The 15,644-nt window shown below is 39.8% G+C and overlaps 1 protein-coding gene across 1 annotated transcript; it reads right to left on the bottom strand.

Moving 5' to 3' along the window:
- Window positions 1-2,965: 2,965 nt before the first annotated feature.
- On the bottom strand, window positions 2,966-15,302 carry LOC101953673 (coiled-coil domain-containing protein 170-like). The gene is made up of 8 exons (XM_065590937.1): window positions 15,159-15,302; window positions 13,928-14,113; window positions 12,811-13,128; window positions 8,230-8,430; window positions 6,215-6,388; window positions 4,521-4,754; window positions 4,167-4,385; window positions 2,966-3,711 (listed from the first exon to the last, which is right to left on the bottom strand). The coding sequence occupies exons 1-8, from the start codon at window positions 15,300-15,302 to the stop codon at window positions 3,526-3,528; spliced, it is 1,662 nt and encodes a 553-aa protein (XP_065447009.1). The 3' UTR covers window positions 2,966-3,525.
- Window positions 15,303-15,644: the final 342 nt, after the last annotated feature.

The raw sequence follows: 15,644 nt of genomic DNA, 5'->3' as shown, positions 1-15,644 counted from the left end.
TGTCTGTCTTTGTCTTTTTACACTGTAGACTCTTAAGGGCAAGAAATGGGACCTCAGATGTTTGGAGAACCCCTAGCACATTTGGAATACTGCCACTATCTAAATAACAATAATAAATAATGGGGAGTAAAGGAACATATGAAAGAGAATCTAAAATAATATTTATAAAAATAAAAGCAACAATTGAGACACAAATAACAGAAATATTGTCATGAGAGATAAATAAAATACAGTGGAGTAAAAACAACAGTAATAACTAAGAAAAAAACAATAACATTTATATAAAAATACTAAGAGCGGGTTAAAAGGCAAAAGCCTAATTTTCAGAGGTATTGAGCATTTATAGCTCCCATTGATTTCATATGGAGTTGTGATTGCATAGCACTTCTAAAATTCAGGCCATGCTTTTGGAAATATACTAAACCAGAAAATGTTGTTATTGGTAGTTCACATGTTATAATTTTGCTCATGGCCCACAACTTGTATATACAGTTGATGGATTAATACGCAGAGCTTTGCCTCCACTTTAAAAATGTGTGGCACATGATATTTATTTCTAACTGCTGACAAATCCAGGCTAATCTACAAAAAAATCATGGGGCCATGAATAATGCCAGCTGAGGATATAGTGCAGGGGTCAGCAACCTATGGCATGCATGCCAAAGGCAGCACACGAGATGATTTTGAGTGGCACTCACACTGTCCGGGTCCTGGCCGCCGGCCTGGGGGCTCTGCTGCCGGTCTGGGGTCCCAGATGCCAGCCCCGTGCCACCCGGGGTCCCGGACGTCGGCCCCGCTCAGACCGCTGCCAGCCCCGGGTGCTGGCCACTGGTGCCGGGGGCTCTGCTGCCATCCTAGGGTCCCGGCCGCTGGCCCGGGGCTCTGCAGCCGCCCCCAGCTGTTGCTCACCCCCACCTTAAAAATTGTTCCAGTGCCACTGTACTGGGATATTTTTAAGTCCTGATTTGCTGCTTGCATCACTATCACATCACGTGGAACAGTGCACTGCATCTGTCGCGATTTTTTTCCCACTGTAAGTTGAGGAGTACATTTGACAAAATGTCAGCTCCTAAGAAAGCAAAGTTAGATGTCCATTCATTTCAGCCTTCTTGGACAGACACATTTGGATTTATTCAAAAGAAGGACCGTGCTGTTTGTGCTTTCTGTTGTGAAAGTGTTGTTTGTCGCACATCAAGTGTTTGACGACATTTTCAAACGAAGCACGAGAAAACCTTTCTTGATGAAGCAGACAAGACTGAATTGATCAAAAAGGCAGTAGCAGGATATGAGAAGCAAAGCAGTGTTTTTAAATGCTTAAGGGTAAGTAAAAATCAAGCCACAGAAGGAAGTTACAAGATTGCACAGTGCATTTCAAAAAATGGAAAGCCATTTACAGATGGGGAATATATAAAAGAAGTTTTTCTCAGCAGTTCGGAGGTTTTGTTCAATGATTTGCCAAATAAAGATGTATATCTAGAATAAAAGAACTGCCTGTCTCTGCCAGAACAGTTGAGAAATGCGTAAGCGAAATGGCAGAAAACATTAAGGAAAAGCAGACAACTGCATTAAAGGACACAGCAGTGTTTAGCGTTGCAGTTGAGGCGAGCATGGATATAAATGACGTTCCACATTTGGCAGTTGTTACAAAATATTGTGCTTCCGATGAAATCCAAGAGGAACTTTGTTGCCTAAAACCCTGGCATGGCACAACAAAGAGGGAAGATATAGCGGAAACTTTTGTAAACCATTTTGAAGAACGAGCAGTTGACATCAGAAAAATATCTTGTGTGACAACAGATGGTGCTCCTGCCATGATTGGAATACAGAAGGGATTTGTAAAGTTACTTGAAGATCAAATTGGCCGCCTGACAGTCAAATTTCACTGTATCATCCATCAAGAAAACCTGTGTGCTAAAATGTCTAATTCAGAGCTTAATAATGTGATAAATACAGTGGTGCAAAGTGTGAATGTCCCTGTTGCTCGATCTGCTTTGTCTCACAAACAGTTTCAAGCACTGCTAGAAGAGATGGACAGTGCTTATAATAACATTCCACTTCACAGCAACATTTGGTGGCTAAGTCGTGGCAAGGTTTTGGTGTGCTTTATAAACTGTTTTGATGCAATCAAGGCCTTTTTGTCGGAAAAAGGACAAAATTACCCTGAACTGGATGATGACAAATGGCTGTGTAAGCTCATGTTTCTAACTGACATCACCGCTCACCTAAACGAACTCAACCTCCATCTCCAGGGTGCAGGGCAAACGGTTCTGGATCTTTATGAAACCTGGAAGGCATTTGTTGTAAAACTTAGCAGTTTTTTCTCGAGATATTCGAACTTCAACTTTCTGCTACTTCCAACACATAAAAGAGCTAACAACACTTTGCACTGTCAGTGTTGATGAGATTGGAATGTACATGCAACAACTGGAATCAGAATTTTCTGACAGATTTCAAGATTTCCAGTGATTTGGCCCAATGCTTTCTTTTCTAATTAAACCTGAAAAGTTCAACGAAAGTGACTTGGATTTGTCTGTATTTCAGTGGATGGGTGTTGAAGATTTCGAAATGCAGCTCATTCAGTTAAAAGCTCAGAATTGTGGGCATCAACGTTTGGAGATCTGCGGAGTGCACTTAAAGCTATCGAAAGAGATCATGGGGCCTCTATTCTGATCTGCTGGACGTCCCTGCCAGTGAAATGTAACTGTTTGAAGAAAATTGAGTTTGCAATGCTTTCAGCATTTCGAACCACATACCTGTGTGAGCAGGTATTTTCACACATGAAATCTGCCCTCTGTCCCTCTCAGAGCCGGTTAGCAACTGATCACTCAGAAGCCTGTGTGCAGCTTAAAGTATCCAAATACGTGCCAGACATTGGAAAACTCAGCAAGGAAAAGCAAGGGCAAGGATCACACTAACCTGATAAGATCTGCATTTTAATTTAATTTTAAATGAAGCTTCTTAAACATTTTTAAAACCTTATTTACTTTGCATACAACAATAGTTTAATTATGTATTATAGAGAGAGACCTTCTAAAAACGTTAAAATGTATTACTGGCACGCGGAACCTTAAAGTAGAGTGAATACATGAACACTTGGCACACCACTGCTGAAAGGTTGCCGACCCCTGATATCGTGCATGTCTTTTTTTTAAGTACTATAGATCATGGTGAAAATAATACACTTACATTATTTAGTAGGTGGTACTCTTCAAAAATTGTTTGATGATTTGTCAAAGTTAATATAATGATACTTTATCCTTATATGGAGTCTTTCGTCCACGGATTTCAAAGCATTAAACAAATAATTAAGGCTCAGAACACCAATTTATGGCAGATAAGTATTGTCTAGGGAACCTGAGCCAGAGAGTGCCCAAGGTATCATTGCAATTAAGTGACAGAACCAGGAATATAATCCAGACTTCCAGTCCTGTGCGCTAATCACTAGATTATGATACCTATGATATTACAGAAATCTAGAAATCCTCTCTAAAATCTAGGTTGTGTTCAGAAGAAGCAAAATACACATTACTGATTCTCAAATCCAGTTGTAAAACCACACGAAAATTTTGATTCATTGTTAGAAGTAACTTTAGAAATTTCATAGGCTTGTATAAATTGCTTTAGTTGTCTGATGATCTCCTTGTCTGATATAGCCAATGTATTTATGCGAAATCCCATAATCTTCGTAATGGCTTCTCTAAAGTCAACAAGCTACAAAGAACCACAAGAAAAGCAAAAAATATCACTTACTTTCACACAATAATTGTAATAAGGAAGTGGACGTGATAAGAATGTTGCTAGAATCAGTTTTAGGGTAAAAAAAATCTACACCTAGACAAATTTTTAATTAAAGCCCTAGAATTCCCCCCCCCTTTTTTTTTTTTTTAAATCTGGATAAGATAATTTCTAATTACCTTTTAGGGAATAATATGGTGCTTGTGATATTCCTCTTTTCTTCTGCAACACAGTTCATGATATCTTTGGGATAAAAATCTTTTTTTTTCAGGTTGTTGAATAAATCTCTTAAAAACTCCTTAAGCTACCACTGTGTGAACTGAGTTGCAACTAACATGGGCCAGAGGCACTAAAAACTATTTAATCACCTTTTTTAAGAGTTGCTAAAAAGACATTAATGATTTGCTTTAATAGTAATGGGAGGAAAGTACCTGTTTTTCTCTTCTTGCTACTTCTTCAAGTGCTCTTTTTGATATGTGGAGCTCATTAGTGACTGCTTCCAACATATGATGGGCCCTCTCTTTCTCCTTCCTTGCCTCATGTTCTGTGTAGTCTAGTTCTGTTTTCAAACTGACCACCTTTCTAGCTGCTTTCTCCTTAATCTTTTCAACTTTTTCCAAAGATTTACTGAGTTCTTCTATGGTTTTGTTCTGCAAAAAAATGGTTTTTTTTAAAAGCTATGGCCTAAAAGACTAATTACCTTAGAAATAGAAGAGAAAACGCTAAATTTCCAGAATGTAATTAGCAGCCATTTCTCATCTGATTTTACAGATTGCTATACTTACTTTGAGATCATTTACACTCACAAATTTTGCCTGGAGAGTTTGATTTGACATTTTCATTTCACGAAGCTGTTCCTGAAGTTTCTCGGATTCTTTCTGGGCTTTCAGGCTCTGTGGCTCCTGCCCAGCATTCAAGCAGACCTGTTGCTCTTTTCCTTTTTCGAACTGTTTGATCTTCTCTGTCAGTTGTTCTATCTGCCAATTCTTCATTTTGATTTTTTCCCTTTGAGAATTTATCTACATTAAGAGAGGTTTTTTTTTTTTTTTTTTTTTACAGGATATGCTATAAAAGATTTGAATTCCTGCTGTTAACATTTGACATTTCTTCTTACCTAAAACAAAAATACCCTAGTGAGTAGCTTTGAGTGAGAGGTCAGGATGACATAGTACCTGATTTGTCTAAGCCACAGTTGCCTTTAAGCATGTATATTGCTTTTCGGGAAGTCTTTCATGCATGTATTAGGTTATCATTTTAATAGGCTGACTTTTAATGCTTTAGCTGATGTTCGGGAAGTCTATTAAGATTTTTTAAGCACTGAAAATATTCCAGTATTCTAATAGTTGTTTTTTTCTTATATCACAGAACCTCCCTCTTCACTTGTAAAGCAGGGGAAAGACCCAGCTTTGTTTGATAAAACTTACCAGAAAAAAAAACCATCATAAAACATCTGTGTGTGATGCACTTAACATGTTCACCCACTGCACTTTATCATGACTGCCAAGGAGAAACCCTATTTTAAACAGTGCCAACCAGAGTTTTTCATCCAGTATTTGCTTCAGAAGAACCCCTAAATATGTTGGCTGTAGCCTTTAAACATTGTTGGCTGGAACCTTTACAAATATTATTCTTGTTTCATCTCATCTCCTACCTGAAGAAGACTGAATACTAAAACATTACAACCACGGCTTGTCCTGTGTATTGCATAACTCTGTGTGGCATGGAGTCCAACTCTGTGGAGACACCCTTTAAAGTAGAGGACCGGAGAGGGTGGGGCAGGAGTAGGCTGAAGGAGGAGGAAAGATTGGGACAAACCCATCACTGCACATATCTTCAGTTCCTCTCCTTTTTACACATCCCTGCAGCCAGGGTATGTTGTACCACAGAGGGCTACTTCATCCACAGAATTCCTCTTCCTTCCTTCTCTCTCCAAAAAAGTACCCATTACTTGGGCTGAGTTCTTGTCCCTGAATTTAACCCAAAGTGTTTTCTGGGGTTAAAGTGTTAAACCACATGAAAAATGTTACCTTGGATTGATTATTAAGTTTTTGTGAGCAGTTTTATTTAGTAAGTATATACATTAATACCAGACATCGGGGAACAAACATTCATTAGGTGTAAAACTTGCCCAGAATTCCTATTTATAACCAAGTACTGAAATCATAAAGTAAGTGATTTGAAATATGCTATCTTTGACATTTTCAGGAAAATAACAAATTCCGTATCAGTTACCAAGATTTACAGTTCAATTGGAAGAAGAATGTATTTTCTATTTTTGATTAGGCTTAATAGGCATTTGAGTGAACATCTACTTATCTCTGTATTTTTCAGTGGACATTGTCATTCATCCAGTTCCTACAGTGGTTTATGACAGAAGTGCAGACATTACTACAAGACTAATACAGCTTAGTAATAACGATCAGCCATTCTCAATAAGAGAAATGGTCTTTAAAATGTGAAAATGAGATTTTACACTGACCTTCTTCTGTAAATTAAAGATGCAGTTCTTGTTCTCAATAAGATATTCCGTATCCAGTTTACTGAGCTGTTGTGCTTTGTCCAAGAGCATTTCATATTGGCAGTGCAGACTTTCTGGTGAGCTAACCTGATTAATCTGTAGCTTCTCTGTCAGCTCTTGTAGAAACCCCATGTGCTGCATAAGAAGCCAGTGAGTAAAATGTATTAAACAAACTTTAGCATGATTCTAGTCAAGGTTATAAATAGGTCATTTAAGAGTAATTTTCTTTTTAGTTTCTTTTGACTTGTCCCCCCACCTTTTATTACTTCACATTCTTGTTATTTGAAATACATTTTCTACAAAGACATTTATAAATTTTTCTGTATAAGTATAAAAAATGTCCATGTGACAGAGTGCTGGGAACTAGGAAGTGAGCCAGAACTCTGATCACTCTTGCACTAATTGGTTCCCCAGAGAGGTCTGATTGAACTATCTAATCAGGCTGGCAGGCTCCTGCACTAAGGATTCATTAGCCGATCAGCTGAATGCTGATAAAAAGGCACAGAAAGGAAGTGCAGGAAGAGAGGAGCAGGGTTGCCTGAGCTCAGACTTAGGGCTTGTTTACCTATAAACTGCTACTGTGGCACCAATGCAGTGCTTCAGTGAAGATGCTACCTATGCTGACAGGAAGGGTTCTCCTGTCGGTGTAGGTAATCCACCTCCCCGAGAGGCAGTAGCTAGGTGCTGTCTTCACTGGGGGTTAGGTCAGTTAAACTGCGTCAGTCAGTGATACCCCTGAGCAATATAGATATGCTGACCTAATTTTCTAGAGTACATCAGGCCCTAGAGAGCACACAAGGAACGGAGACTTCTCCTCTTGGGCGCTGGGTGAAAGGGCTGATGGTACAAGGGATGTTTTAAGTAGTATTGTTGCATGAACTGTAAAGATATTGATGGAGGGAACTTAAATAAACTGCACAGCGTGAATACCTAACCAGTGAAGTCTGAACAGCATCTGTAGTGCTAGACCAGGACCAGGAGCAAAGTGCGCCCTGCTATAGTACATAAAGACTCTTTAAATTGTATTCCATAATACAAAATGACATACCTACTGCTACAATTTTTAAGTTTCTCCTCATACTTATTCAGCTGGCGCATTATGGGAGTGTTTGTTAGTCACAATCAGTTAAAGCAGGCTAGAGAGTCATCTGCCTAGATGTATTATAAGATAGATGCTACCTAACAGCAGGAGGAGCAAAAAGGGGGAGAAAGGATAGAAGGCCCTGAAACCAGTGAAAAGCGGGGAGGTTGTGCTGTTGGCTTCCCTTTCCCCCATGGCAAACCTTCCATACAAACACTGCCTGGTTGCAATGGCACTGGAACAATTTTTAGAGTGGGGGTGCTGAAAGCCATTGAACAAAATAGTAAACCCTGCATATAATGGAAACCACTTCAAGACAGGGGGTGCTGCCACGCACAACATTGGAAAGCTGGGAAAGGGAAGGAGCTATGCAGGGATGATGGGAAGAAAAGAGAGATGATGGAGGAGGAGGAAAATGTAGAGATCCATCTGAGAAAGCATGAGAGCAAATGGTAAGGGGACAGACGGGAAGAGATGAGAGTGTAAAAAGGAGAACGATGATGTGAAGAAGAGAGTGAGATAACATGGAAGGTAAAAAGAAAAGAAATTATATACAGTTGTAAGAAAGAAGTGTATGTTGTTTGTATCTCTCACAGGACTCTAATCCCTCACTGGCCACTAGCACTGGAAATCGGCCAATACATTTCCACACTGGGCCTTTTTCCTGGAGTCTGTCCTTGCAGAACCTGTGCGTGCCTCCTGCAAAGTGCTGAGCACCCTCAATGCCAATGAAAGTCCATGAAAGTTGAGGGCTGTGTCAACACCTTGCAAGACTGGGCTCTCCCTGCTTTCTACCCAGTTCCTCTGCACAATCAGGGCTCAATGCAGTTTGACTCTGCAGGGTCAGTGTTTCTGTTGCGAGAAATCGGTGTGAACTTTAAAGAAGTCTCCTTACTTTCTTCCTTTCAGAGATAAATCTCTCTAAGAGCAAATCTTCTGCAGCAAGCTTTTTTTCCACGCGCTTTAGGGATCCCTTTTGTTTTTGAAGCACTTCTTCAGCTTTGTAGGATTTACTCAGAGCCTCATGATATAGATCACGCTGCTGCTCTAGCTGACTGGTTAGTGACAGAACTTTCTGCTGCAGCTCATCAGTTTTCTATGGGTAAAAGACAGCAATTTGACACTTTGACATACTTGTTACTTCCTGGCATCCTTATGTTCTGATACATCCACCTTCAAGAGAGTTTCAGAACTACTCTTCTTAGGGCCAAATCCCTGCCAGCACTGTGAGGGTAACCAGAAACACAACCCAGTGTGTGCTCAGCCATCCTATGCAACATTCCAGGATGCAGGCTGCTCTTTTGAAAAGGACCAATGTATATCTGAGGCTACTGCATGCTTTCAATGGCAGAATGTGCACTGACTGCTGAGGGACTGTCCATACCCCCTAGTCAGCCAATTATGCCCCATTTTGGAACATTTTTCATGATAGGAGTCCACCCCCTCCCAAGCCCTCTATTGTAGGCTAGGTAGGAATGCTGCCCTGCTAAAGAACTGGAAGAAAGAGGTTACCTCTCCTAATGCACTCATGCAGCACAGTGCAAAATTTGGACTATATATTGTCACAAACATCATAATAAAGCCAATGCTATTTTGTCCAATCCAAGTTAGTTTAAGAACATTGGACTGCCACATTGGAAGGGATCAATGGTCCATCTAGTGTAGTATCCTGCCTACAGCAATAGCCAATATCTGATGTATTTGAGGAGATGAAATCCTCCATAATGCTTCAGGCCAATTGTGCAACATTTACTCCTGGGGGAATTCTGTGCCAAAAAATTAAAAATTCTGCACCAAAACCCCCCCAAAAATTCTGCACACAATATTTTAAAATTCTGCATATTTTTTGTCAAAATAATGCAATAAAATCCAGCTAGTTTCAATTATTTGGTAATTTAAACTACAGTATAATGGATGGAGAATGGGAGTGGGGAGCATTGGAGGAAATCACCAAACCCCTCTGTCTAATAGTAATGTAGCTAGTATTGACCCTTTACTTCTAATTATTAGTCAAAAAATATATGCAGCCATATGCTCAGTGTTACATCATAGACAACTGAAGAGCAAGTGAGCGCTGGGGACTCAAACTCACAATTTATACTGGCTACTGACTAGCTCCAAAAAGGTCAGTTGCAAACAGTTCATGGAGCAAATTTTGATAGGAAATTTTTTTCAGTCCAGAAATTTAGACCAGTTCTAATCACTAAAATACCATAAGCCTTTATAAGGTCATACTGTCCTTTACAATAAGTTTCCTTTACACCACTCTGGCAATGTAAAGGAGCCTTAAAATTTTACACCTGTTTTATACTCGTGGGGGAATCCACTAAGAACAATAGGAACAATTCACAAAGCAGGCAGGCTGTTACCTTCTCTTCTGCCTGAGGAAACAGAACCTGCTCCAAGCCTACCTCTTCAGAAATACCTCAAAGCCCTGCCCTGCCCTGCCCTGCCGAGTGTGCTGCAATAGCAAGCAAGTGAGACAGAGTGTCTCTCTCTCTCTCACACACCAATGACTACCAAGTGTCCCCCACACCCAGGCAGTGATTTACGTCTCTACCAGCTGCTCTGGGTACCCAAACTGACCAGTCTGCACTGCCAGGGAGTGGACACATGACCGCTCCTGCGGCTTCCCTTTGCTTCCCCGTCAGAAGTCATTTTTCTGCAGGTAAGCAAAGAAATCTGTAGGGGCCATGAATTCTGCAGATGCACAGTGATGCACAGTTCCCCCAGGAGTAAACATTATGCCATAGAGCAATAGTATGCTGAATATCTTTCTTGAAACCAATTGCTTAGGCCATGATGTGTGAACAAAATCTTAGAATATTTAGCTACATAGTGTGACAGCAGATGCTATTCTAATTCATATTGGAGAGTATTTTACTTTACAATTTCACAGAAGAATCTTGGCTAAGAGTTTGAAATTTTTGAGGAAGAGACTAAATATTACAGACCTAATGGCAAACATGTTGCTAAATATATCATTACATTTACTGACAGTTTCATTGATATTTATTTGCAAAATTATTCATTTACCTTTCTTTTACAATGTAGAGGGGGAAATATTTAAAACTATTACTGCAAATGTTCTTCCAATAATTTCTCTTGATTTAGAAATGGATGGATCTTCTCCATGATCAGATATAGCATTGGCAGTTCATTATTTTCTCATCTTATTCAATGTCACGAGTGAGACAATCCCCCGTCTCAATACTCAGTACATATTGTAAGTGGGAGACTGAGGTGGCTGTATCAGCACACCAAAGTGTTAACAGGTAAGTGCTTCAAGCTGTTTTAAGACTGACTTTTCAAATTCAGTACATCTGTGGTCTACAGATTAAACTAAAGTCAATGAAGTTTCACTAGGAATGAAACTGGCCCATTGTCGTTATAGGATTAGTCACAAAATAAAAATATTAATCCATCTGTAATTTAAAGGAAGGTCATATGATTCTTTGTTGCTTCAGTAAGAATGAGTTTATATTATAAGGTTATTTTCTTTCCATTCTTATTTATGCATATAATACTGTTAGTGTTGCTAAGCTATTTGTATACAATTAATTCTTGCATTTCTGCTAACGTGCATTATTTTTTAGTTAGCTCTGGCCTAAAAATAAGTTCTAGTAGTAAAGGGACACAATGGGCCAAATTTACCCTCTGCTATCCTGGCGTAAATCTGGAGTAACTCTACAGAAGCTACTGGAGTTAGGCTTCTTTTCATAACTGTCTCCCTGATTCCCTTCTGCCCCCTACAAACACTGAGCAAAGCTCCAACATAGGAAAAAAACGAGCTAATAGATTTTTAAGACCATTATGACAATCTAGTTTGACCTCCTGAAAACAAAGGCTATAGATTTTCACCCTTATTGAGCACAAAGGGAGACAATTTCACTTTAGTGTGTGTAGGAATTGTACAACTTGCTGTCTTCCTGCAGTGATCACATGGTGGAGGAGAAAATGCTTTTAAAATGAGACCTTCTCTCCTTTTACAAAAAAATTAAATGGGGTTTTCTGGATTCTACAAGTCTTCAACTCACTATTTGTGGGAATCAAAATTAGGGTACAGGTAAACATTTTGTTCTAGCTGTAAAAAATTGTTGAAACCTATGTTACCTCTCAGCCTTCAGTTTTACATAATGAAATCCATTTGTTTGCTTTCTTGAACTGTTCCTAAAATATAAGTAATATATGTATATTTCTTTATAATATTGTTTTGTTGTAATAATACAACAAATCCATTCCTGCTGTCATCCCACTAAAGTTAGCAAAGTTTCAGTAGAGATGAATATGTCCCATTGTTTTTATTCACAAAATATAATAAGACCATAAGAATGGCCATACTGGGTCAAACCAATGGTCCATCTAGCCCAGTATCCTGTCTTCCAACAATAACCGATACCAGATGCTTCAGAGGCAATGAGCAGAACAGGGCAATTATCAAGTGACCCATCTCCTGTCATCCAGTCCCAGCTTCTGTCAGTCAGAGGTTTAGGGACACCCAGAGCACGGGGTTACATCCCTGACCATCTTGGCTAATAGCCATTGATGGACCTATCCTCCATGAATTTATCTAACTCTTTTTTTAACCCAGTTATACTTTAGGCCTTCACAACATCCATTGGCAATGTATTCCACAGGTCGACTGTGCATTGTGTGAAGAACTACTTCCTTGTGTTTGTTTTAAACCTACTGCCTATTAATTTCATTGTGTGACCCTTGGTTCTTGTATTATGAGAAAGGGTAAATAACACTTCCCTATTCACTTTCTCCACACCATTCATGATTTTATAGACTTCTATCATATCCCCACGTAGTCATCTCTTTTCTAAAATGAATAGTCCTAGTCATTTTAATCTCCCCTCATATGGAAGCTGTTCCATATCCATAATAATTTTTGTTGCCCTTCTCTGCTCGTTTTCAAATTCTAATATTTTGGGAGGGTTGGGAGGGTAGGGTGAACAAAATTGCACACAGTATTCAAGGTATCAGTGTACCATGGATTTATAGAGTGGCATTATGATATCTGTTTTATTATCTATCCTTTCCTTAATGGTTCCTAACATTCTGTTAGCTTTTTTGACTGCTGCTGCACATTGAGTGTATGTTTTCAGAGAATGATTCATTATGATGCCAAGATTTTTTTCTTAAGTAGTAACAGCTAATTTAGATCCCTTCATTTTGTACGTGTAGTTGGGCTTATGTTTTCCAATGTGCATTACTTTGTACTTATCAACATTGAATTTCATCTGCCATTTTGCTGCCCAGTCACCCAGTTTTGTGAGACCCCTTTGTAACTCTTTGCAGTCAGCTTTGGACTTAAATATCTTGAGTAATTTTGTATTGCCTGCAAACTTTGCCACCCCACTGTTTACCCCCTTTTTCAGATCATTTATGAATATGTTGAACAGCACAGGTCTCAGAACAGATTTACCAAAATGGCATTCATAAATGCTAGCTTTGATACTACTGTACTCACAGATTTCCAAGAATGTTCACTGCCACAGATTTCTTGTATCCTTTCTTTAATAGCTTTCTCTGTCCCAGCCACAGTTATGAAGGTGTTGCTCAGGAGTGTAGCCAGCTGACTGATGAAGGTTTGATATAGGGTCTGTGTAGTTTTAGTCTCATACATGGAGGCATGCAGAGCTCTATCTAACTCAGTGAATTTTTTCTCTTTATGGAGCAGTTCTTGGCAACAGTTATCCCAAGCTATTTGTTTATCTTTCAATCTTTCTAAGAGAATGGTGTTATTCCTTTCAAAGGTCTTCTTGGTCAATGCAGCCTCATCCTTCTCCTAAAGGCAAGAAAATTACAGTAACGCAATATTTCTCAGTCTGTCAGCATTGCCTCTTTGGAGGGGTTCCTGTTTCATTCAGACGAGGATCCAGGATAGGTTTTTCAACCTCTTTAAATAATATCTATGCTGCTAAAGCATTCAAAGAGGGTTATTGTTTTTTTATTGTGATGGACCCAATTTTGCCAGGTATAGTTGTGCAAACGAAATATTTCAATCCTGCCAATAATGCGAAAAAGTCATACCTTTTCTCCTGAGTTGTTCACCCCAAAAATAGGAAAAGGAGTGTCTTTAAATCTTGATATTTCACTACCTTTTGTCAGGCCGCCACTAGAATTTTTTACTTGAGCCTCACACCTGCATGGCGCATGATCACTGTCCTCGTCATTGTGGTGTCTGCTTTGGGACCCCCTCTGAGTCATCCATTAGGCCCCAAATTAATATGAGTCAGCCTCTGTAGTAAGGCCCAACACCAAAGAGTCTGTTTACACTAGGAAAATTACCTATTGTTGACAATGAGAGTCACAATCTGCCTTCCACCTTGCTCAACATAGAAACTACTCTGCACCAGGTCAACAACTGCACACCTGCATGGCTATGCTAGCTGGAACAGTGGAGGCACATAGCAGCCCTGCAGAAGCTACTCTACTCCGCTCTCTGCACTGTTACTCACAACACAGGCAGCCAATGCAAAGGAATAAGGGAGCATCTTGCTCTCCCTTGTATGACCAGGCCCTTATCCACTATACTATATCACTGATAGTTGGTAAAAGAGATACATGGAAAGTATCGTCCTTACCTTCTTTAGTATTGCCAGTTGTTCAGTGTGGCCAGCTGCTGTTTTTTGCTCCTTTTTCATTTCTGAAACAAGATTCACTATTGTTTCCCTACTAGCTTTAAGCTCCATTTCTTGAGTGGCCAAGGCTTTTTCAAGAAGTGCAATTCTTGTCTTTTCTAGTGAATGTTCCTTCAAGAGCGTTGGAAACTGCATAATAAAAGCAAACCATCTACTGACACAGCTTCAATATTTGATGCCATTATTATGCGTTTAACTGGGGAATAAAAACCAAATATTGAAGAGACACAAATTTAAAATGTGCTATTGGAACATGAATTTCATTCAACAGAAAAGTTTAGCAGCCTCATTTCTTTATTTACTCCATCCCTTCTGCTCATTAATGTACCCGTGGGGTCCCCAACCAAGCATGCAGTCTCATGGACAAGTAATGCACTGCAAATCCTGCAAGTAGTATTATTGCATCTGAGTGGGCGTTTGGTTGCTCTAATGTACATCAGCTGGCTGTGACTCCCAGGGACTCTCCACCAGTTGGAGATCGCTGGAGCAAAATGGTGATCCTGTCATTCCCCTCCCCCAATATGCCAAGGGCTGCAGGTGGGATGGCACATCTTTTTGGAGTCCTTTGTTTTCAGCACACTGGAGTACCTGCGGGAGACACCCCTTCCACAATACCTCTCTCAGCCAAACTCCATCTCCATAGATATGAATAGAGGGAGACAGTGGGGGCTCCAGGCCTGTGGAGGAGATGCTGTTTGTTTCGCTTAGTGGAGCTGCTGATGTTAAGAGTGGTATTCCGTAGGAAGTGTGCTGTGGGTGCAGATTCCACTGTTGCCTATACCACTTCCAATAGTGTGGCTGGGGCAAGAGGGAAGATGCTGCACTTCAGGTATTTGAGGTAGGAGCTCTGGTAGCCATCTGATAGTGCGGTGCCAAACATGGCAGAAATTCCACAAACACAGCTGTTCTCGTGAGATTTACACTGTTGTGTGAGAGTTGGAAAGGTCCCTTCCAGTTTTGGATTTGACCTGGGACAAAAAAACTTCCTTTAAAAAAAAACAGGCTCACTTGGCCAGAAACTAACCATTGAAAATGTTAGGCAGTAGCTTCATTCTTCAGAGTGCTCAGAAAAGCAGGGCAGTCAAAATTTAACTTACAATAGAAACTGTCACAGCATGTCACTGCAACACTCCCCATAATCTCTGTAAATAAATGAAGAGTAGAGTACTCGTACCTTTATTACTAAAAATCCCAAAGGATCTTCTTGTCCTTTGATATCTATATTCATGGAAGAGGATAACTTGTCTGTGACCTCTGCCAACTTCTTCTCCAAGCTGGCCACTTTTTGCTCTGCTTTTTCTCTGCTCACCAGAAGCATCCTGTATAAAACATACTAACATTCCACAAACCAAAATCTCACGGTCAAAAGCAATAGCTAGGGATAAGCAAATGTCACAGAGCTTGAGGGCTCACATATCTCTCAAAGTATATTTTGGATTCTCTGGGTGAGCAAAGCAGGTTCAAGTTAGGAAAACATTTCCCCCCGTGATTTCAACCCACCATATTTATCAAGGGAGATACATTTAAAAAAATAATTTCACTAACTAAAGAGCAGCCTGAGTATCAGTGATAGAGGAACACTCCCAAAGATAGACTGTCATAGCGATGGTCCTATATGCTATATATTACTGAAGACACTAATTACTTTTCATTAAAATAC

This window comes from Chrysemys picta, chromosome 4 (genome assembly GCF_011386835.1).
Source record: "Chrysemys picta bellii isolate R12L10 chromosome 4, ASM1138683v2, whole genome shotgun sequence".
Classification (NCBI taxonomy): domain Eukaryota; kingdom Metazoa; phylum Chordata; order Testudines; family Emydidae; genus Chrysemys; species Chrysemys picta.
Note: the sequence above shows the minus strand (reverse complement) of the source record. Positions and strands in the feature narration are given on the sequence as shown.